Below are 24878 nucleotides of genomic sequence, written 5' to 3' on the forward strand. Positions count from 1 at the left end.
AAATAATTTGTGCCCATTTTACAGATTTATTACTGCTCTGGGGTAAAGGACAAGAAAAATTAAAATTGTTTATTTCCATAAACCAGCCAAACAAAGGGGACTTTATTCCCATTTTGGGGGTGGATTTGGGAATGTATTTTACTGCAACTTCTTTAAGCTTATCCATAAACGTCTCAGACCTGCCAAATGGGACTCATCTGAGGACACCTGGTATAAAGTGTCCCATTTAAGAAGATGAAGGGACTTTGCTGTGCGAGTTTCAGCATCTTTAAAGCACTAAAACTTTAAACTTGCTGGAGTCTGGACAGGCTCTGGGTTGGCTCTGACCTTTTTGTTTTAGGCTTTGATCCTGTCAACATGACAGAGTTAGTCAAAAAAATTGATCAATTTTGAAATATTTTTTTAATTGGAAACAAAAATGTTCATAGAAAATTTCCAGGTCTTTTTAATTTTCCAGTTTTTCAACAACAAAATCAGGTTTTCATTCAAAAATGGAAAATTTCTACAAAAATTTTTTAAAAATTGTTTTTGCTAAATATTTTGTGGAGAATGCTTACCATTTTCCAACCACATGTTTAACTTTGAAGCCAACGGGACTACAAACATGCTTCAAGCTGAACACATAGCAAAGTGGTAGGATCAGGGCCTTGCTGTTTCCTTTACAATCTTGCCAATAAACAGATGCAAATGGCTGCCAGACCGAAGCACTGAACAGGAAATAGCCTGCACTGGCTCCCCCTGTTGCACCAGCCCGTGGGCAGGGAGACCGTTTCTCCTCCTCTCAATGCTCCCCCTGCCAGTGCCCCAAGGTGGATCCTGTGGTGCTGAGGAGTGGGAGGAGGCAGCAGCTTCAGGGCCTTGTTGCCTGGGCTGGGAGGGGACAGAATGGGGGATGGGAGCCCAGGACCCCCTTTGAGGCCTGGCTCCTCATTCTGTCCCCCCTGGCCTGGCTCTGCTTGACCATGGCTCCCTCAGTCTGTACCCCCAGCCCAGACCCACCCTGGCTCTCCTTGAGCCTCTGACCCCCAGCCTCTGTGCCCCCAGCCTCGTTCTTGAGCCTCTGACCCCCAGCTTCTGTGTCCCCAGCCTAGTTCTCCTTGAGCCTCTGACCCCCAACCTGTGCCCCAGCCTAGTTCTCCTTGAGCCTCTGACCCCCAGCCTCTGTGCCCCCAGCTTAGTTCTCCTTGAGCCTCTGCCCCCCAACCTGTGCCCCAGCCTCGTTCTTGAGCCTCTGACCCCCAGCTTCTGTGTCACCAGCCTAGTTCTCCTTGAGCCTCTGACCCCCAGCCTCTGTGCCCCCAGCTTCATTCTTGAGCCTCTGACCCCCAGCCTAGTTCTCCTGGAGCCTCTGCCCCCCTAGCCTCTGTGCCCCCAGCCTCGTTCTTGAGCCTCTGACCCCCAGCCTCTGTGCCCCCAGCCTAGTTCTCCTTGAGCCTCTGCTGCCCCTCCCCCATTCTGTCCTTCCAACCTAACCTGCTTGAGCCCAGGCTCCTCATTCTATGCCCCTGGATTTTCCCCCCTGGGAGCCTCTGTTCCCCTGACTTGTAGCTCACCCTCCCATGTCTGAGTTGGTCTCTCCACTCCTGGATAAACTCTGTGCACAGGAAGCTCCTCCACCATGCCCTCACTGGAACATGCCAAGGTAAAGGCCTTTATCACTGTATCCCAGTATTCCTTTGACAGTAGCTCTCTATGATGTTTGTCTCTAGCACAAGGGAAGGGGGACCTGAGCCTATTTGCTTTGATAGAAATGGGGTGTGTGGTGAATGGTTTGAAAGCCATGGCTACAATGTCATATGGTCAACTGGAATTTAAAAAAAACCTGACTAATCACAAGAAATTCCAGTTTTTGACAATCCTGTTTAAATGGTGTTCAGAGTAAATATCCAGAATTTGATTCAATTCCTTTAAAACAAATTGCACAGGTTTTTGTCTCCTCCTCTCCTCATGTATCTGAGGGGTCTTTCCAGCAAGGGAGAAGAAGCGGATTTGAGAGCAACATTATCGTATTGCTAATGCATGAGATGGGAAGTACAACTGATCCTCAGCAAAACAGGGAAACTAATGACTAGGGCTGCACATTTGTCACTGCAGTTTTATGAAAAAATCAGGGAGCAGTCACTGTAAATGTAGTAAAAGTCACAGGTTACTAAATTTACTGTGACAGCTCCCTGAGCTTTGATTAAAAATGCCCTCCTCCACCCAGGCACTGCAATACTAATCCTGCTTGGTGACTTGGGGCAGGTGGGACAGGACAAAACATGAATGGTGCTGCGACCTGGTGCTCCAGCTCCCAACGCTCTGAGCAGGGAGCTGAGTTCGGGACCACAGGATAGGAGCCATTGGGCTTGCTCTCCAAACCCCTTCCCACCCACCCCCGCTCCTCTCCTGGCCCCTGGTGACCCACTGTTTGGGAAAATCATGGACAGGAAAAAAAAGACATGGACAAACAGAAAAATTATGGTATGCATGACGTTTTTCCACCCATGACAAACCTACAGCTCTACTGATAATATGCAATGTGTTTTTATCTATTTGTGTATCATAGGGTTTTATACTGCCACCCATCATTATACTATGAGTACCCAAATCAGTAGCAATAGCAAAGTCCATAGAAGACTTCGTGGAGTCTCTGGCACTTTTCCCTTTTTGGGGTCAAAACACTGTTTGAGGGAGAGTTTTTAGTTTTGATTTTTTTTAATCTTTAAGATTTTTATTAATTTCTCTCTCTCTTTATTTTTTGAGTTGGTAGGGCTTTAGAGGCAGAAGGGGGAGTCAATGCTGTCTCATTCTTATGGTGAAAAGGCTTTTTTAAAAAAGATTTTTTCACAATTTCAAATATACCAATCAGAAAAAATAGAGAAAAGTACATACGCTTTTGCTAACTTCTTTCAGTTCTACTGATCTTGGGTGTAATTGAACTATAGCAATTAAAAAATTGTCAGACAAATGCGATTTGCAAGTTGATGGTGTCCCATTAAATCTTAACATATGAGGTTTTGGTTTTTATAGTTTCCTCCATTGGATGTGTCCCAGGAGAAGGCAGCCCTCCAGCCATATTAGAGCCTTATCCAAATTAATTTATAAAACAATTTTCTGATAGGCATCATTTTTAATTGAACATCCAAATCATTTTACTAAATATTACAGGACTACAGGAAATGCAATGATCTCTTGAAGCTAAAAAACCCACAAACATGATAGGCCAAGTTCTGCTCTCACTTACAGTGGTGTAAATCAGGAGGAATTCTACTGGTGTAAATCTAGACTAATGCTATTGACTTCAGTATACTTACTCTGGATTTATACCGATGTTACTGAGAGCAGAATTTGGCCTTTTGTGTTTAGTGCATGAACTTGATTTTCAGCCCAGAGGAAAGTGTTTCCTTATATCAGGGTATTTGAGTCAGGCACAGTTTAGTGGTCCTGTACTGACACTCTCTCCTTTTGTGACCTTGGGCAAATCAGTTAGCTGTTCTATGCCTCAGTTTCAGAGCATTAAAACAGGGACAGTAATCATGTATCGATCCATTGTGAGTATTCATTAATTCACATTTGCCAAGTGCTCTAGAAGTGTTTAGTATTGTCATAATCTTCGAGTAACCCTGGGTGACAGCCCCATTTTGGTCTGTTCTCTGTCCTGGTGGTAGCCAGCTGCAGAGCCCAGCTGCCGTTACCTGGTTCAACACTTTCTGCAGGTAGGGGGTGCCCATGCGTTCAGCCATATGTCTGTAAGATGGGTGGGAGAGAAAGAACTTCCTCTCTGCAGCCAGTGCAGCCTGAATGTCCTTCTTGCCATCAATGTCCTTCTGACTTCTGTTGACCACACCAATGTAACCTACCAGTGGAAAGACCAAAAGTCAGATGGCAGCACGGAGGAAGCGCAGAAACATTGGACACAGCCAGGAGACAATCCAGGGTATGGAGAGCCTGCGATACGACACTAGGAGGGGAGGGCAAAGGGGAGTCTAAGTTTGAAAAGGGTGATTCTGCACTTGGACTCCTGGTAATGGAAGGAGGGGGAGACCACACTGATAACTGGAACCATTAGAAACTAGTTGAAAAATTTAAACTGGAATTTCTACTAGGTTCTGATATTCGGGAAGGAAAAGAGAAGGCAGGTGGAGGGCTGCAGTCACTACTGCTAACCAACTAAGATTTGTGAATCTCCCATTATATTTATTTATTATCGCGTCCTCTCCCCAATGCAATTATTTTTCTCATCCACCTGTTAGGCCTTGTCTTCTAAACGGTAATCTCTTTGGGGCAGGAGCTGTCATTTATTTTATCTTTGTATAGCACAGAGGTCGGCAACCTTTCAGAAGTGGTGTGCCGAATCTTCATTTATCCACGCTAATTTAAGGTTTTGTGTGCCAGTAATACATTTTTAGAATGTCTTTTTCTACAAGGCTATACTATATAACTAAACTATTGTTGTATGTAAAGTAAATAAGGCTTTAAAAATGTTTAAGAAACTTCATTTAAAATGAAATTAAAATGCAGAGCCCCCCGGACTGGTGGCCAGGACCCGGGCAGTGTGAGTGCCACTGAAAACCAGCTCGCGCGCCACCTTCGGCACCCGTGACATAGGTTGCCTACCCTTGGTATAGCACCTACCCAATCGGATTGTGTCCTTTAGGGCAGTGGTTCTCAACCTTTCCAAACTACTGTACCCCTTTGAGGAGTCTGATTTGTCTTGTGTAGCCCCAAGTTTCACCTCACTTAAAAACTACTTGCTTACAAAATCAGACAAAAATATAAATGTGTCACAGCCACACTATTACTGAAAAATTGCTTACTTTCTCATTTTTATCATATAAAATAAATTGATTAGAATATAAATATTGTACTTACATTTCAGTGTATGGTATATAGAGCAGTATAAACAAGTTATTGTATGAAATTTTAGTTTGTACTGACTTCGCTAGTGCTTTTTATGTAGTCTGTTGTAAAACTAGGCAAATATCTAGGTGAGTTGATGTACCCCCGGAAGACCTCTGCGTACCCCCAGGGGTAAACATATCCCTGGTTGAGAACAATTGCTTTAGGGCTATCACTGTATAAATAAGGCTTCTATTTTTATTGTTTATTAATTTAGTTTTTCAGGGTTTATTTTTAGCAACTTTTAAGTTTTATGCAGGAATCCAAAATAGAAGTGTTCTCTTTGTGTATATGGAAACGAGTAATGTCTATTATATACATTAGTATATCTACTACATACAGTAATATATACTGTAATGAGTAATCTCTTTATAATGTTCCCTAGTGCGCTTTAACATAGTACTCATTCAAACAGCACTATGTTAAAGTGCACTAGGGAACCTTTAGTGCACACCAGCAAGGTCTACACAGAACAATTAATGCACAGCATGTTAGTGTGCTTCAGAAGTCACACATTATTGCTTCCTGTAGACCAACCCTTCAATACAAGTAACCATTTCCGGTGTTTTTCCAGTGGTGTTGGATAAACACCATTTTAATTCTTTTTATCAGGGGTGTTTTATCTGTGTTGACCAGTTATAATGAAAAATCAAAAGCCCTAAATATAAATGTAAAAGAAAAAGAGAGCCCAGATTCTGATATCTGGGAGGGAAGGGTGAGACCCAGGTTGCCATGTCTACAACTTTTCTTCCATAAAAAAAGATATAACACAGAGAACAGGATTCTGCTTTTGGGTTCTGGCTGCCAGGACTGCATACAGGTACAAAGACTCTTGGGAAGGGATTCCCTTCAGAGGAGCATGGCACATTTCCCCTTACAAAGAGGTTGGTTGTTCTCTCTTGGAACTGAGGGACCTCTTTTTCCAGCTTGGATCTGAGGGGCCCAATGATTTAACATCGGGTTTGGGGCAGCTAGTCTATCAGAGAGGAGAACACTGTTGTGGCACAGGTTCTGGGGAATGTTGGAGGAAGGGGATGGGACCAGGGGGAAAGAAGGGAGGAGAATGAGGAGGAAATGAAAAGGGGATCCATACCTCTTCGAAGGGGAAGTAACTTGTTTTCTAGCACATCTCGTGCATCGGTCCCTTCATCCATGAGGTCCAGTTTAGTGATGACACCAATGGTGCGTTGGCCTATGGGGACACAAGCAGACATGATTTAGCTTGAACCAGCAACAGTTCCTGTAAACAATTTGGGCAGAGGAAGCACTGCAAATTACCTGACTGGGTTCCACAAGGGCTCTTGAACTCAGTGCATGGGTCTTCCAGCACAGGGTTTGGGAGAGAGGGGACTGGAGCATACCAGTGTGGTGGGAGAGGAGAGAGGGGAGGCTGATTCTGAGATACCCCCATTCTGGGCTACAGCAGAGAGGGGGCTTAGTGAAGATGGTTCTACTTAACAGGCCTATCCCCTCTAGGGAGCAGTTGGGTGACTGAAGGGTGGGAAGCCTTTTTCCTCACTGGAGGGAGAACCAAGAATTTCTAGAACAGGGGTCAGCCTCAGCAACCTTCGGCACGCGGCCCCATCAGGGTAATCCGCTGGCGCGCCGCGAGACATTATGTTTACGTTGACCATCCGCAAGCACGGCCCCCCGCAGCTCCCCGTGACTGTGGTTCACTGTTCCCAGCCAATGGGAGCTGCAAGGGAGGCCACGCCCGCGGACGGTCAAATGTAAACAAAATGTCTTGTGGCCCGCCAGAGGATTACCCTGATGGGCCACGTGCCGAAGGTTGCCGACCCCTGTTCTAGAACAACACCCCATGTGGAAGCAACCTCAACAGGATTTGACAGGGTACTGCCATAGGAGTCTGTGTGTTGAGCATGTCACTGCCTTGATGATTGGAGGGTGCATGGGTTGAGAACACCACTGTCTCAGGGGGTTGTGTGAACTGGACAAGAGCTATGTGTGTTGGGAAGACTGTTTCATGAGCAGGGGAACATGTCACTGGCATACACCATTACTCATGTCCAGGGACAAGGGAGAACCAGATCTAGTGCCAGAAGTGCCATGCTAAAACAAAAACAGAGGCTGGATTTACCTTGGGGGTCAACCTCCTTTGCGATCTTGAGGGCATCAGAGTTGGCGAGATCAGAGTTGGCTGGGGATACAGCCAGGATGAGGCAGTTCTCTTTGGTGACGAATTGCATGATCATTTCCCGGATCTGGAACTCAATGTCAAGTGGCTGGTCCCCCACTGGGACTTTTGTCATCCCCGGTAGGTCCACAAGTGTCAGACTCAGGACTAGGCAAGGGAAAGGAGAAGAGTGAGGGTCCCAATAAGGGTAGCTTGTTCTGTTTATGAGAGGCATCTGTGAATTTAAAAGTGGTTACCTACTACACGGATAGGCAAGATAGATATATACATATAACTCAGCCAGCAGCACCCAGAGTCTCATGCAGCCCAGAAAAAAGTAAAAAAACAAACAAACTTCCTTTTTGTTAGTGGTGAGAGCAGTGGACTGGGACTCAGGATTCTATAGGGTCTGTTCCCACCTCTGCCACTGGCCTGCTGTAACCTTGGGCAAGTCACTTCATCTCTTTCTACCTCAGTTTTCCCATTTATAAAATAGGGATGATGACACTGATCTCCTTTGTAAAGTGCTGTGTGCTACTGATGATGGAAAGTGAATTATAAGGGCTAGGTATTATTATTAATAATAATCGTATTACTAGAGAAGTAGTAGCTATTAGGTCTAGTAGTCAGATCAGGGGACTGGGAGCCAGAAGACTGGGCAATATTCCTGTCTAGTGGTTAGAGCAGGGGAGTGGGACTCAGGACTCCCGAGTTCTAGTCCTGTTTCTGCCGCTGACTGTGACCCTGGGCAACTTATTTCTTATCTCAAAGCCTCAGTTCCCTATCTGCAAAATAGGGCTAATAACATTGACCAGTCTCTCTCAGTTGTTTTGCAGTTTAAGGAGCTTTGAGATTTCTGGATGGAAGATGCCAGAAAGAGACAAGAGATTATCAATAAAAATATTTTACTGTGTATTAATATCTGTTATGCAGCAACTTCTGAAAGGCTTTTATTTGCCACATCCTAGTCTCTTCAATCTCCTCCTGCCAAGGCATCTCAGTGTAAAGTGGGAGACCCTTCTTTCAGTATGGCTGATGTCTACACACCATGAGTCATTCCTGCTCAAGTGCCAAACAGTGCATATATTACTAGAAACTTCAGGAGCATCTCCCCATCTTTGGTGCAGTAAAGAGGTGTTGGGGGAAGAAAGACAGAGATACAGTGAGAGAGGGCTGACTTTCTGTGAGCCATTCACTCCATCTCCATTTTGTATGGCAGTAAACAATGCTCATAGGCTCATTATATACAGGAATAGGGCCCATATTATATTATGCCATTGATTTTGGACGGGGATTCTGCTTAAAAAAGACAATGGTGTGACATGATTCCAGATTTCCTATCGCTTTTAAATCTGAACAACCACTTGAGCATCATTTGGAAGTCGCAATTCATTGCTGCAGGAGCAGTTAGGTAAGTGATGTTGACAAAAAGCCAAGCACAAGATGATTAACCAACTATAGGGCCATATCCTGCAATCCTTACTCAGGCAAATGTCCAAATATCTATGACAGGAGTTTTGCCTGAATAAGGGCTATGGGACTGGGCCCGTTAAGATTAGAGGCAGAATGCAACAGGTAAGGAACTGGAGCACAAGCAACAAGAGGCAAGCAACTCTGTCTTTAAATCAGTGATTCTCCAACCTTTTCCTTCTGTGGAGCACATGGAGAGACCTTCACCATCTCTATTCTGAACACCACACATCCCCTGATCATAGTCTGAGAACAGCTGATTTAAATGTTAAAAGAAAACCCAACAGAGGTAATTGTGAAGTAGCACTGGCAGATTATGAAGAGAGAGTTCCCAGCAACCATTTAGGCTTATAGAATTATTTAGTATCTCAATCAAGTAGGAAATCTCATCAACTATAAAGTCTTTAGAAAATCCTTAATGGTCATTCAATCTTTATTTTTTTCTGGATAGGGAGCTAATCTAAACCCATTTCAAATCCCACACCCCTATTCCCCTATATCATAGCATTTCTCCTTTCTACCAGTGGAGTGCTGGATGTGGTTCCCTTTGAAGTCTATCAGTGCAGGCCTTGTGTGAACTGGGGGAATCGCTCGAGAGCCGTACAAGGTGCTCCTTTTCCCCTAAGAGCTGAGCATGCTGTCTCCACAGCAATCCCAGTCCTACAAACCTGGCACAGCAGGATCCCATTTGAGTCTGGATCTTGGGTCCAGCATGGGGCAACATAGTGTACTATTGCCAGATAGCTCAGTGAATTGTCACAATGTGGTCAAAGGGCTGGAGATTGGTTCAGCAGGGTCCAGCCTGTTGTGGGGATTTGTGAGCAAAGAATCTGCAAGCTCTCACAGCAGCCATTTCTGTTCTTACTACTTTGTTCCAAGACAGAGCAGCATCAGAGTGCAGAGTCAACCTCACCATTCTGCTCCCCTGTCCCCCACAAATACTCCAGTCTTGAATGTTGTACAGTACTCACCATGGGGAGAGTAGACCCGGAGGTTGATGGGGACAGAGGAAATCCCCTTGTTGGAGCCAGTAACCCGGTCTGTCTCAGCCTCGATCTCCAGACGTATTTCTTCAAAGTCGGTGAACTTCTTCCCTTTGCAGTGTAGAAACTCTCCAAATTCTAGTCAAACAACACTAGAAAGTTACAGATTGTCTCTGCTGGGCTGGGGAAACCGTCAAAAGGGATAAGCTGTGGCAAAGGTCTCAACCTCTAGTGCCAGGAGGCTAGCAAAGAGGAGGTAACTAAGGTACTACTATCACTACCAACAGCTGAGGGAATCCCCTTCAGCTCAAGCCAGAGAGCTGCTGATCCTCAGTTCATGTCCCAGCAGGGATAGAGTCCTCCCCTTGATATCCAATTAATGATTCAAGTCTTCCTCTGTTGAAACCAAGGCAGCTAAATACACGCCTGTCTGCAGGGATAAACACCATGCACACAGTGCAGTGGAACACAGTGTTTAGTGTTGTGTGATCAGTGTCTAGCACTTTGTTAGAGTGTTGGGGTAAATAATGGTGTCATCCTCTAGTGGCGAGAGGACCAAATTTCTGCTTACCAGTTACTTGACAAGTAGAACTGCTGCTTTACAGATCTGAGACACACAGGCTGGGATAAGTGTCCCACACTCTCAAGCACTAAGAACTCAATTCTGCCATTGACCCACACCCAACAGTCCCACTGATTTCAATGAGAATTCTGCACAGGGAACATTGGCAGGGTCTGGCCCTTAATTACTGGCAGAAAAGATTCTCCTTGTATCTTCACGGTGAAACTTCAGTTCCCACTATGCCTGTCTTAGTTACAGCAAAAGAGACAATTTTAGCTAATGTGCTCCTGATGTAAATAACTAAGCCCAAATGTCTTTTTTTTTCTGTAACTGACACTGATGCTTAGTTCTCAACACATTTAAATTACATTACAATAGAACCTCAGAGTTACAACACCAGAGTTACAAACTGACCAGTCAACCACACACCTCATTTGGAATGGGACGTATGCAAGCAGCAGAGACAACAAAAAAAAATATGTACAGTACTGTGTTAAATGTAAACTAAAAAAAAAGGCAAGTTTCAAAAAAATATTTGACAAGGTAAGGAAACTGTTTCTCTCGTTTCATTTAAATTAAGATTGTTAAAAACAGAAATTTTCTTCTGCATAGTAAAGTTTCAAAGCTGTATTCAGTCAATGTTCAGTTATAAACTTTTGAAAGAACCACCAAAATGTTTTGTTCACAGTTACAAACATTTCAGAGTTATGAACAGCCTCCATTCCTCAGGTGTTCGTAACTCTGAGGTTCCACTATAGCAGGGGTCGGCAACCTTTCAGAAGTGGTGCGCTGAGTCTTTGTTTATTCACTCTGATTTAAGGTTCCTTGTGCCAGTAATACATTTTAACGTTTTTAAAAGGTCTCTTTCTATAAGTCTATAATATATAACTAAACTATTGTTGTATGTAAAGTAAATAGGTTTTTAAAATGTTTAAGAAGCTTCATTTAAAATTAAATTAAAATGCAGAGCCCCCCAGACCGGTGGCTAGGACCCAGGCAGTGTGAGTGCCACTGAAAATCAGCTCGCGTGCCGCCTTAGGTTGCCTAGCCCTGGTCTATAGTTACTAATCCTATGAAAAGCTGACTGCTAAGGTTCTCTAGTCTTATCTAGATCTCCTCCATTCAATAAATCATAGCTCTGCAGTCAAGGGAAAGTCATGAGGAACTTGATGAAGCCACCTAATAAATTCAGCACAAGCTGATGAGAAGCACTTTGCTCCTGAACATTTAATGCAGCCTAGATTTTAAATAGGTGAAATGAAAGTACTATTTTTATGGGGACATATTCCAAGTTGCTTTCTCACATTGAGTAGTACCAGTGATTTCAGTGGGACTGCTCTCAGAATAAAGCAGAACTCATGCTGAGTACAAGTATCAAAACCTGGCTCCTAGTGAGTTTAGTGCTGGCAAAAAGTGCCAAATTGACAGCCTTGTAGACTGCTGTCTTCTTTCCCACAGAACAGGGATAGCACGGCAAGGTTCTGCCAATGAACTTCTATCCCAAACTGGAGGGGCCTCTTCTAGGAGTGGGGGGGAGTTCATCTCCATGTCCCATTCAGTCCTTGGGCTCTTCTCAGATTGTCAACAAGTTTGCCAATTTTTTGTCAACTGTGGTGGTGGGTTTTGTGATGTGGACATCTGTCCATCGGGAAACAGAGTGAGAACCCCCAACTTGTTTCACATGGGCCATCCCAAGTGGGTAAGATTTTCAGTATACTCTGATTATATTCCTATACATGAGCCATAAAATTTATTAGAGGTTGGCAATGAATATTTTTTTCTGTCTGGGATATAGCAATACAGAAAATGTTGGTGTCTGCCGAGAGGGAAGATTATACCTCACTCCATTCCTCTGTGCTATTTGCTGGGTTAGGAGGAGTGGAGATGGCTCACATACCTGTTGTAGAGTTTACCAACTGCAGGACCAGTGGGCGTCTGGTGACAATGCCTGATCCACGGGGCAGGAAGTCCCTAAAATGAAATAGGAAGTTTTTGATGAGTGATGGCTTCCTTCCTTCAACCTTTTCATGGCTTTGTTGCCTTTAGAAATTCAGAGATTCTAAAGCAGAGAGTCTTAGCCAGAGAAAGAGAGCAACAAAATTTAAGGCACTGGAAAACAAAACTTCCCTCCCCCAAGGAAAATAAAGGGTTATGGGGGAGATTTCCAACAGCACCTACAGGATTTAGGAGCACAAGTCCCCCTTGAGTCAATGGGACATGTGCTCCTAAATCTCTTAGGCATTTATGACAAACTCCCTAAAGGTATTCTTAATAAACTGATTTCCACAGAGCTCTACCTCAGCATTAACATCCTCTGCAATACTGGAGAGACCTTTGTCTCCCGTGTGAGAATGCTAGGGAACATGGTACTGCAGGTATAGCTCAGAATGCTGGAGAGGCCTGCACCACCAACAGCCCTGCTCCAGAATGCTGGGAAGGCCTGTACCCTCCTCCTCCCCACCCCCCTTGTCCCCCTGCAGTGAACGTGCAGTATTTCTGTGTCAATCTAATGAAGCTCCCTATAATCAAGGAAGCAGATATCTGGGTTTGGGGAATTAATCCAGGTTTAACCAAAAAAAAAAAAAAATTGAAGGGAGTAATCCAAGCAATATCTGCAACGCCGGGTGCCTCCTCAGATGCTGTGAGTGCAGTGTTACCCTAAAGAGGGTTGGGCTAGTTAGTGAATCACGCAAGCCCTGCATTTTGGATTTAGAGGAGAGACTGCATTGCTCAAATATGGATATAGTATATGATCCTTCTGGAACAAAATCCATAGCAGTCAAGGGTTTGCCTCCACCCAGGCCTCCTCCTGACTGACTGCTCAGAGCCAGAAACTGCTGCCAGGTCATCAGCAACAGCAGCTCCTTCCAAAACTAATTCACCAAATGGTGAAATTATTAGAATACAGGATATTTCAGGGAAGGAAGGAAGCCCATCTATATCCATTTCCTAATGCTGACTTAGCAGCTACAGCCCATGAGCTTTTTTTTTCTTTTCTTTTTCATCCAAATGCTTCTCTCTCTTTTTAAAGCTAGGCATACTTATTGCATCCACTGACGACCTTCCTAGTTTATGGACAGATTTTCAAAAGTGCTCAGCCATTTCCATTGCTCTCAATTGCAGCTGCTGGATGCTGAGCACTTCTGAAAATCTGACCATTTTATTTCAGTGCCTGAATGGGGATGGCATTCTTTTGAAAATCGGGCCCCTCTTCCATATATAAGCTACATTCTTTGTGAAGAAATCCTGCCTAAGTTCCATCAGTTCTAGGCCCCAATTCCCCCCTCCCTTCACGCTAGTTTGACAGTAGTGTAACATCACTGACTTCAGCAGAGCTAATCCTGATGTACACTGGCATGGGCAGACAGACCCCAACATTTTAAGTCCTTGTTCTTGTCCTGCTATTGGAGAGAAGGTTAAGAGAGATGAGATGGTCTTGTGTTTCAGTCAACAGAGTGAGACTCAGAAAATCTGTTTTTAATTCCTGGCTTGCCCACAGATTTCCTGTCTGGCTTTATGCAAGTCATTTCACTTCTCTGTGCCTCCATTTCCCCATCCATACAATGGGAGTAATAATATTTTCCTATCTCAAGGGCTGCAGTGAGGATGAATTCAGTAAAGGCTTAGGAGGTGCAAAGCTACTGCTGTGATGGGAAGACATAAAAATAATTAGATAATCCCTACATCCAATAGCTCTATATAAGTGGTCTCCCAAGTGGGCTGCACGCACTCCAGGGGTTCGCAAGAGGATCCTTCGGGGTGCGCGGCAGGAGGAGCAGCACCAGAGCAGCACCACTTTTTTTTTTCCCTTCGGCAGTTCAGCCAGGAGTCCAAGCGGCTTTCCCCACCCCCCTTCCCTTTTTTGCTTCGACAGTTCGGCCGGGAGCAGGGGGTGCGTGCTCAAAAATTTTTTACTGATGCGGTGCGCGAACAAAAAAGTTTGGAGACCACTTCTCTATATCATAGCAGGTGAAAATCTGTTGTCAATTGTAATGTAATTGTAGTGTAAATCTGAAGTAACACTATGGAAGTCAATGTAGTTGCACTAGATTTACACCACTGCAACTGAAAGGAGAAAGTAACCCATTCTCAATATTCCAGTCCTTTCAAAAATCTATGTTCACTGGAGTCTTCTTTTCATTTCCCCTTTCCCAAAGAATACAGCCCTAGTTTCTCTATTCCACTGGTATTACAGCTAAAACCTTTGAGTCTCTATCATTCTAGGCGGCTAGCTACTGCCTCGTCTCCATTTATATAAAACATTGTGGGCAATATTCCAAATAAAGTCCCACTCTAGTGTTACAATAATTTCCTGTGACATAATTGATGTCAGTATTTATATGTCCCAGAACTGTACTGAGTTGTTCTTTTTAACTGTGATTATATCATGAGTGAATGATATCATATTACTACATAGTCCCTTCTCCAAAACACTGGTATAATATATAAGGGCCCAATTCTGCATGTTACCAAGCACCTTGTGCAAGATGTCAAGTGCCCTAAATTCCCATGTAGTAGAGGGCGATGTGGGCCCTCAGCACCTTTCAAGATCAAGCCTTAACTGAACAAAACTGCTCTTCATGCTGATCTTTGTGTCTCTCTCTGCCCTGAAGTTTGCTTAGTATTAATACTTTATACGGATATGGTGTGTTTAACCTTATATTCTGCCCGTTGATAGTTTTTCATCCTAAGATCTCATATTGCTTCAAAGTTGTGAATTCAAAAAGCCTAACATTACTCCTGTGGCTCATGTGGGTTATTTGGTAGAAGAATTTTGCAGCAGTGCATTCGGGGTGCCGGCCCTTGTGTCCTGTAACTGTGGTCCCCCCTCCACTTTGGCCAGGTTGCCCTAGAGTAATAGAGGTACCGTTGGACTTCCTACTACCCTGGAGGCTAGCTTGACGCCTTCTCGGCTTGGTAAGACCTGCCAGAGCATACACTCCACAGTACTTCACTGTTGAACCCCATTCACCCCCACACCCCTGGTGGAGGTAGGTAGGATTTTTTTGTGGGGATTACTCCTGTAGGTAAAAAGGTAAATTTCAGTTTTAGAGAAGGAAAAAGAAGAGAACCTAGTTTATAGACTCTAGGACTGGAAGGAACCTCAAGAAGTCATCAGATCCCATCCCCCTGCCTCCCTCACGGACCAAATACTGTGTCTAGACCATCCCTGATAGACATTTATCTCTCCTACTCTTAATATCTCCCAGAGATGAGATTTCTCCAAGGCCCTTATTCCAATGTTTAACCACCAAACCAGTTAGGAGCTTTTAACTTTTCCAACCTAAACCTCCTTGCCTGCAGTTTAAGCCCAGCTTCTCTTTCTCTAAGACTATTAAGACTATAAGACTATAAGCTATTATGCTTTTCAAGCTGCGCGCGGCAGCGCACGCAGCTGCAGTTGTAGCGCCAGCGCCAGCGCTGCCAAAACTCTCCCAGCGCTGTCCCAGCCCCACTCCTGTCCATGGACCGGGGAGGACGGGGCGGCTGCTCCTGGCGCTGGGGCTTTGACTGGACTGGCGCGCTGGCGCGGCGCATAGCTTTGCAGCGCAGGGTGTGTTTTGTGTGTAGCCAAGCCCACCTCCTTATGACACCCTTTTAGATACCTGAAAACTGTTATCATGTCCCCTCTCAGTCTTCTCTTTTCCAAACTAAACAAACCCAATTCTTTCAGCTTTCCTTCATAGGTCATGTTCTCTAGATCTTTAATAATTCTTGTTGCTCTTCTCTGGACCCTCTTCAATTTCTCCACATCTTTCTTGAAATGCAGTGCCCAGAACTGGTTTATGGTGAAAGGTTTCCAGCTTGGGAGTCTAAAGTTGTCTGCACAGGGAAATCTTGTTCCAGTGAGATTGTCTTACGAATAAATTTCCCCACGTAGACAAGATTTAAGGTTAGTCACCTAAATCAGCAGTCTGACTTTAATCTATTAGCCTGGGTGAAAATTAGCACAATTTGGTCCCTAATACAGAGACAGGAATTTGGGCCCCCACCTCTGTATTAGCAGAGAATGTGTGGAGTGTAACCTGCATGGCTCCTATTGACTTTAACAAGAGTCAGGTGGCTCTAATGCTGCACAGCCCTTTGAAAAAAACAGCAAACAGTATAATGCCAATGAAAACAACTTCATAAAATTTACACCAAAAAAATGAAGGAGGCCCTTTGGCTGGTTGTTTCAGTGATTAATATTATTTCCTCCTTGACTACCCATCTGCTTATTTCCCTCTCTGCTGACTTCTGGACAGATTCCCTCTTCCCACAATATGCCTGTTCCTTCCCTCCGTGCTTGGCTTTCCGGCAATACATCAGTGTCCCTCCTGCTTAGGTGGAGCCCATTCCACTGGTGGAACCCTACAGCTAAGGACTGGTAAATGCTGTAGCTAGCTGGCTGCAGGCCAGGCCAGGCGGAAGGCAGGGTGAAGAATGCTTGTCTGCTTCTTGCAGCAAGTTTAATAAACTGCTCCTGTAAATGAAGTACACTGACAGAGGCAGTGCAGCACTGACTACCTGCTTAGTTAGTGGCCTCCTTGAAAGAGGTGTTAGGCCCAGTTAACAGGAAGGGGAAGAACTGTATTAGCACCAATTTTGTTCTCTGCTTTGGAAGAAGGAATGTGAAGTGATTAAATTAAATCAGAGACAGGGAATCAATACAGGAGACAAGGACAATTACATTCCAGATGACTTGGGAAGACAAGAGCAAAAGGGTTAGATAAACTGGCTTATTCTATTCCATGAAGGAAATGTACGGTAATGAGGCCAGGGGAAAAAAATAGAAGATAGAAAACTATGCCTTCAGTGATAATATGCTACAGAGCTCTGAGCAACGAAATGATGAGGCCATTTCAGGTTTTAAAACAAAGGAGACCCTGGTGTGCTATAAAAGCAGCGTAATCTCTACATCTCATTACATGAAACATTGTACAAAATGTGGTGTCTGAAATATGATATTAAACAGGAAGCTGCTGTCTTGAACACATGACACAAAGTGGAATGGAGAGAATCTTATATTAACCAAAAACAATTTTTTTATTTTTTTTATTTAACAGCCCTGACAATAACTTTGAAACTTTCTGACTTCCATGGCTTTTGAATGGGATCTGAATTTTCTCCATCCTACACTGCATCATCAGTTTAGGCTTCCTGCTGGGAAGTATCACTGCCCCCTCCCCGACCCCCACTGAAGGAGACAACAGTCCTATTCACATCATGGAGGTACTGATTTTCCATATATATTTAACTTGATTATTGGCTCCTACAGTTCCACAGAACGAAGTTTAAGGTACCAGTTTCAGGTAGCCATCTATATCCATATATTTTATCCAGTTCCATTCAGAGAAATATAGGACTATGAACAAAGATATGAAACAATGAAGGAGGAAGCCCTCCTTGCTCATATGGTGCAAAGTAACAACTAGGGCCATGACCTGAGATAACACTCATGATAATACTTTGCACCTTTCATTATTCTCACAACAACCCTATGATATGAGGCAGATATTGTTTGTCACATTTTACAGAAGGGGAAACTGAGGCAGGAATGCTAACTATCTCGCTCACAGAGGAAATGGATGTGAGTGCTGGGACTATAGCTCAGGAGTTCCTGGTTCCCAGGTCTGCATTTAGATTGTTACATCACCCTTCCTACTGTCATACAGTAGAGCACTGGCTTGTGATGGGCAAATTGGATTAAGTGGCCTAATAGGTCTTGTTCACCTCTAATTTCTATTCCAAGACAAAAAGGTGTGTTAAAATAGAATTAGGGTGAAGAGTATGAGTATCAGTAATTTAAAAGTAAAAAACATTAGAGGGACATATTAAATAGCCCCACGTGAATAATTGCAAACCCATGAAATACAGAGTTAAGGCGACACTTTAAAGAAATGTGTTAAGGTATGGAAATGCAATTAAGGCAACCTTAACTCTGCCTTATAGTGATGCCATGCAATAAATACCATTATGATCAAGGCATTTTAGTGTTTGTAGGCCCAGATTAAATTAGACTGGTTTCTACAGACATTCAGGTTTTTTAATATATTTTGTTCCTTTTGTAATTTCTATGAAATATATATTTGACTATCTAGGGTATTAGAACTTGTTACTGAAGTTACCCTAAATCCAGTGTTTCAGACAAGGTGAGTATCCTTAATAAAGAGAAATATTTGAATATAAGTGTTAAATACTTTGGGATCCTACAGGATGAAAGGGGCTATTGTATTGTTTTATGTAGGAAGGTCTACGTTTATTGTTAATGGTTGCCGTCAAGCAGGTTCTTTGATCTATACACAATTACAGACCTGATTAAAGCTGATGAGTGTGCTAACCACCCCTAATTTGGGCTAAATGGAAGGAGCAGTTAAATGCCCCTTTATGTAGTGATAGCTAGAAACCATGACCCAAGGCAATGGACAGCCCAGCAAGGGGATTGGAAGCTAAGTCATGTGGGTTGAGGGGATCCCTGAGTCTGACTGCAAAATGCAAGAGCTAGAGAATTGATTGGTTGTAATTGTGCATATCTGTGTGTGTGTTGTTGGGCAGAAAGGGAAGGAAGCAGAGGGGAATGTGACCCTGGAAGGAAGATGAGACACAGAGATGCTTATGGGCACAGTACTCTTTGGAAAGGCAGTCTTGGATTTCTGAGCAAGGAATCTGTCCGCTGTTGTTAAGATTTCAGGAAACAGGACTTTGTGTATGTTCTTTGTAAATAAACAGGATTGCACCAAAGAAATACCCAACTTGTATCATCAGTTTCTCTTCCTAACAGAAACAACTCTGCAAGTCTCTGAATGCTGGCTAACTGCTCAGGCAAAAAGTTTTTTTATTAAGTAAGAGGTGATTATTAAAGCTTTGCCTGAGGGAATAAGTACCCTGTTGCCTCAATGATCTGATTCATCGCAGAAGGGGGCACATTGGGTATATTGTGCTTGGTTCTGAAGCGTTGTTATAAATAGGATATTTTAGAGCAGATACAAAGGAGAGGAAGAGGAATGATAAGGGACTTGGGGAGAAAAAACACATACTTAAGACTGCTACTTCCATTCTTGCTAAAAGTGGATTCATTTGCTGGTCTAATTGTGTGAACTGAACTGTGCTCAGTCAGCAGAGGTTTGGTGACTGTCCATAACATCGGGATTAAATGTCACTGTAACAGATACAATATCCGAAACCGACCAGCCTGTGCTCGTGACCCTGCTGTTCTGTGTGTGACGTTGCACTCCATAATGTTTTATGGAAATATGCTTATGAGTGTAAATATGATGTAACTGGAATATGCTTTATGCAAAAGGTCTCTTGTAAGGTATAATTAAAAGGTATCATTACCCATGAAAGCTTATGCCCAAATAAATCTGTTAGTCTCTAAGGTGCCACAAGCACTCCTTGTTGTTTTTGCTGATACAGACTAACACGGCTTCCACTCTGAAACCCATTACAAAGGTTATAACCTACCGAATATATTCATCCTATTTGTATGAATGTATCATCCTTGTATCTGAAGCTAGAAATCTGAAGTATAACTCTGAGGTCCTATTGTAATTATGCAAAGTGTGGGCCATTAATGGCGGTTTAGAATCTTGATGGCCCCCATTGACTAGGACAATTGGTTGTAAATGGTTTATTTACCTGCAAGCCTTCCTGTATACCTGTGTGCCAGCCCCTGAGTAATGAAGAATGGAGTCTTACAGTGACATGTGACCATGTCACATGATACTGGAATCCATCTTAAACCTTGTGCTTTTCCATTTAGAAGGAGGGGTGGGGACCCAGAGAGATAAAGGATTCCTACCTTGTGCCAAAGCTATAAAAGGGGGTGCAGCAGAACAAAGCGGGTCCCAGTCATGAGAAAGACCCTGCTTTTCACCTAAGATGCCCGCTGGAACTAACAAGGACTGTGCCGGGGAAAGGATTAGGCCCAGACTAGGAAGGAGTCTAGTCTGTGAAAGAAGCTTAATGGAACATCTCTGAGGGTGAGATTTACCTGTATTCAGTTTCATAATGTATTAGGCTTAGACTTGCATGTTTTGTTTTATTTTGCTTGGTAACTTACTTTGTTCTGTCTGTTATTACCTGGAACCACTTAAATCCTACTTTTTATACTTAATAAAATCACTTTTGTTTATTGATAAACCCAGAGTAAGGGTAAGTCTACACTACCTGCCGAATCAGTGGGCAGCAATCGATCCAGCTGGGGTCGATTTATCGCGTCTAGATAAATCGACACCCCCCCCCCCCCAAGCGCTCTCCCGTTGACTCCTGTACTCCACTGCCGCGAGAGACGCAGCAGAGTCGATGGGGGAGCATCAGCAGTTGACTCACCGCAGTGAAGATACTGCGGTGAGTAGGTCTAAGTACGTCGACTTCTGCTACGTTATTCATGTAGCTGAAGTTGCGTAACTTAGATTGATCCCCTCCCGCTTCCCCCCCGTGTAGACCAGGCCTAAGTGATTAATACCTGGGGGAGCAAACAGCTGTGCATATTTCTGTATCAGTTTTATAGAGGGACAATTTATGTGTTTACCCTGTATAAGCTTCATACAGAGTAAAACAGATTTATTTGGGGTTTGCATCCCATTGGGAACTGGCTGTCTGGGTGCTGGAGATAGGTGACCTGCTGAGCAGTTTTTGGTTAAAGTCTGCAGCTTTGGGGGCGTGGACCAGACCTGGGTCTGTGTTGCAGCAGGCTAGCGTGTCTGGCTCAACAAGACAGGGTTCTGGAGTCCCTAGCTGGCAGGAAAAATGGGCTCAGAGGTAATCTCAGCACATCAGGTGACAGTCCTAAGGGGGTCTCTGTGACCGAACCCATCACACTGTACACTCAGGTACTCACTTCAAGGCTGTTGGATTAGAAAGAGAAGACACTCGATGGCTGAACCAATACAGAGGGATACTACAGCTCTCTCCTTACAATGAAGGAGGATCTGTTGCATTTGACTGTCCCATTTCAACATTTTCTGTCTGTAAGTTGAAACTTACATCTCTCTGTCAGTTTCCCTCCTTCTCAAAGTATGTAGGAGCCATGTCTACTTTTAGCTGCCAGTCACTTAAATAAGGATGTACAGACCCTTTGAGGCTTATGAAGGCAGCCTTCCTAAGCCAGTAATACTCAGTTTCAGGTTTGCCTACAAAAATACCTGTGGAACAGGACAGAGACACTATCACTGATGAGGTGGGGAGGAAGTGATCTCAGGGAACTTGACTAGATCACACTGCACATCAGTGGCAGTCAAGAATAGAATCCAAATCTCGCAGAACCCCAGCCAACGTTGTGGGCTGTCTGGTTTACATCTTCAAAGAGTCATGTGATAGCTGTAGCACATGATACACGCAGGCACTGGGCACAGCCGTCTAACACTCTATTTCTTTTTTTTAATAACATGAGAAATCACAAAGCCATACAAAATAATAAATCCTCAGTTTCCCCACCCCTCCAGAGTATTCTTTGGGCTGAGGTCAGAGTCAGCTGGGGCCACCCAGCATCCTTTTCCTGCTGCAGTGCATGGCATGTATTCTCTCATCAGCTCGCTGTTGCTCTCTGTGACCTGGCTGATTTGTCCTGTTCTCCTTTCCTGCCCAAAACTTCCTGTGTGGCTATTTGAGCCTTCCCTCTCTGAGTCCTTTTTAAACTTCTCCTTCGACATCTCTGTCTCTTGGTCGTGTTGCTGGTAATTTTCTACTCTCTCCACTTTTACCCTCCCTGCAAATAATTTGAGGGAAGTATCTTTTGGCTTCAGCTAAACTGTTATCATTCAGGTGTTTCCAGCTGGATAGGCGGCCATTAAATTCAAATGACCCACCATTGTCCCTGGAATGGTATAGACTGACACAGTTCTGCCTGTCCATGGTGGATTTGACATTTACATTTAGGGATTAATTGAAACAGCAGTTGTCATAGTAACAGCTTCATAATATCAACCAGAATTCATAAACTGTACAGATTTTCCAAATTGCCACATGAGTAAAACACTCATTCTGATCTGATGGCATATATTATAGGTTCGTGGATTAATTATTAACCATTGGTGCAATTTACCTTGGAATGCGGTGGATTCTCCATCACTAGACAAGTTTAAATCAAGACTGTAAGTCTTCCTAAAAGAGATACTTTAGCTCAATCAGAAGTTATGGGTTTGACGCAGTAATCGCTAGGTGAACTTCTCTGGCTTGTGTTATGCAGGAAGTCAGAGTAGATGATCATAATGGTCCCTCTTGGCCTTAAAATATGTTTATCTAATCAGCTGAAGTAATATCAGGTTGCAAAACAAACTCATTTTCCACCCCAGAGCAGCTTGGCCTCATTACATAGATTTGTACTGAGTATCTGATGTGTTTTAACCCTTTGGTTCTGACACAGGGGCACCTCCCTAAATTTAAAATGGGTTCAATGTTGCAGAGCTCCAGCAGCACCTTTTGAGCACAGAAAGCTAAGCAAGACAAGAAGCCACAGCCTCCTCTCCAGCAGGCTGTCAGCTTCTCCCTGCTTCTTTCTTCCCATTCCTACCAGGATGTTGCTACTTCTGGCCAGCATTCCTCTGAACCTATCATCGCTACCACCCTCAACAGACTAATGCCACTGGAACTTCTCCATGGCCAGCCAACACAACTCCATATCAGGCAACTCTTCTCAGTTGACTACCACCCATCACTCCTCTTCAGCACCCTGACTCTTCCTCTAACCACCCTCCTGCCTCTCCTGCTGACCCTGTTCTAGGTCCTGCCTTCCCACTTTTCCTCATCTGCAACTGCTTTTTCCCCACAATCCTGTCTTCTGGCTAGGCAGCAGGGCCGGCTTCAGGCACCAGCGCAGCAAGCAGGTGCTTGGGGAGGCCAAGGGGAAGGGGCAGCACGTCCGGCTCTTCGGCGGCATTTCGGTAGCGGGTCCCTTGGTCCCTCTTGGAGGGAAGGACCTGCCACCGAAGTAGAAAGCGGCACGGTGGAGCTGCCACCGAAGTGCCGCCGATCGTGATCGCGGCTTCCCGCCCCCCCCCCCCCTCCCCAGCTTGGGGCAGCAAAAACCCTGGAGCCGGCCCTGCTAGCCAGTGCTCTTGTCCCTCTCCAATCCCTTAGACTAGTGTCTCTCAACCTATTTACCATTGTGGGCCACATATGCAGCTCTCTATGTGTGTTATGTGGGCTGCATCCACACAATATATATACTACATGTATGGCCCTGAGGATGTCACATGGGTCAGAGCTGTGTGCTGACTGGGCTGTAAGCTGCCCACAGGTTGAGAACCTCTGCCTTAGATAAGTGTGTCCACTGGATCCCTCTGGCTGATAGGGATAAATCCATCACAGCCTATTATAACACATTTCTTATCTGCATAATATGGTACCACTGCTACTTGTGTGTGTAATGTGGTACTGGCAACACAATTGGATACAATGGGTCTTTATTTCTGTGTACACGTATCACATATTCTATGACACTGGTCACATTCCTGCATACAATGATTCATTATGTCAGAATACTTGAGTGCAAATGGTACTCCAAATCAAGTCAGAGACAATAATTCATGAATGTCAGAATACACACGACAATGGAAACAAAATTAGACACAATGGGCCTCTCCTTCCACTGCCTTGCATCTTGAGTCACCATTTACACCAGTGTAAATTGGGTGTAAAACACTCATTCTGATCTGATGGCATATATTATAGGTTCGTGGATTAATTCTCTCAGCCAGAGGTAACCAGAGGTTGGTGGTGCTCCTACCCTGAAAAACGCCCTCTATACCAGTAGCTAAGGGGGCTGGCGTAGAGGTGCTACAGCTGCTCTGATGCAACTCAGGTATTTTCCTTACTGGGAACCTAGAGATTCTCCTTGTGTAAATCCAGCCAGCACGTCCAAAACTGACCTTATGATTCTATCATTATAAACTTTTTCTGTGTTTCCTTTCCCTTCCCGCTGTGGCAAATGTGCAGGATATTTGTATCTACAGGAGCTCTATCACCCTTGCTGTCTTCCCATGTCTCTCTCAAATCATGTCTATTTCATTTGGAAGAACTATGTACATCAAACAAAGTAAATACACACATACAGACTGAATAAGAAGTAGCCATATCTTATTACAAACACACAAATGCAGTACCGCAAAGAAGAAGAAGAAATAACTACATCCGAATTGCACATTTCTTTTGTGATGGGCTCTACAATCATTCTCTAGGTTGCCAGTTAAAAGCAAGTGCAGGTCAGCAATGAGCTAAAGCTAACAGGCTGCCAGATGGCCACATGAAATGTGTTTGGTGGTCTCAGTCTAATTCCCAATGAACAAGTGTCCATGGCACAAGAACTACCGTTATAATCGGCACTAAATGGCATTTCTGCTGGCAGCCTCCACGAAGAGGCCAAGGACTGAACTGACTGTGAAGAATGAACTCCCCTCCAGACCATAGGAGTTCTCTCTCTGTGTTGGGGCTGAAGCCCAATTGTAGGAAAACTTGCTCTGTGCTGTACTTTTCTGGGAATGCACAGAGGATGACAGTAACCAGGTTGCCAGTCTGTCACCACTTACCTGTACTTGTTTCACACAAGAGGCTGGACCTTGTCCCTAGCACAGGCTGAGTGGGCTGTACCTATCTTGATTTGACTCAGATACATTATGATGTTTACCTGCTACTGTACATTGTCTCTGGGTGGCATCTGTACATGTTATTTCCTCTCTTTATCACCCACTCTCTGTCCACCTCTCCTTTCTTCGTGTCTCTCTCAACTCTTTCCTGCCTGTGCCTCTCTACTGGTCATCAGGATAAGGGGCCAGGTTTTCCGGTCACTTGTATTGATGTGAATCCCTGAGCTTGATTTTCCTCCCACACCAGTTTTGCTCTGGTCTAACTCCATTGACTTCAGTGGAAT

At 44.1% G+C, this 24878-nt stretch overlaps 1 protein-coding gene across 15 annotated transcripts in view; it reads right to left on the reverse strand.

The window, feature by feature from the left end:
- Positions 1–24878, reverse strand: part of DNM1 (dynamin 1) — a 101997-nt gene that overhangs the window by 58231 nt on the left and 18888 nt on the right. For all 15 annotated transcript variants that reach the window (XR_005589877.1, XR_005589875.1, XR_005589876.1 and 12 more), the window contains exons 2-6: positions 11928–12001; positions 9457–9606; positions 6980–7183; positions 5975–6073; positions 3678–3838 (exon numbers count right to left, since the gene is read on the reverse strand). Coding sequence is in view for 12 of the 15 variants with exons in the window: in XM_039506365.1 (XP_039362299.1) it covers positions 3678–3838; positions 5975–6073; positions 6980–7183; positions 9457–9606; positions 11928–12001 (688 nt within the window). In the remaining 3 variants the exon portion in view is untranslated. The remainder of the gene's footprint in view (positions 1–3677; positions 3839–5974; positions 6074–6979; positions 7184–9456; positions 9607–11927; positions 12002–24878) is intronic.

Source organism: Mauremys reevesii, linkage group 19 (assembly GCF_016161935.1).
Source record: "Mauremys reevesii isolate NIE-2019 linkage group 19, ASM1616193v1, whole genome shotgun sequence".
In the NCBI taxonomy this organism is placed as follows: Eukaryota; Metazoa; Chordata; order Testudines; family Geoemydidae; genus Mauremys; species Mauremys reevesii.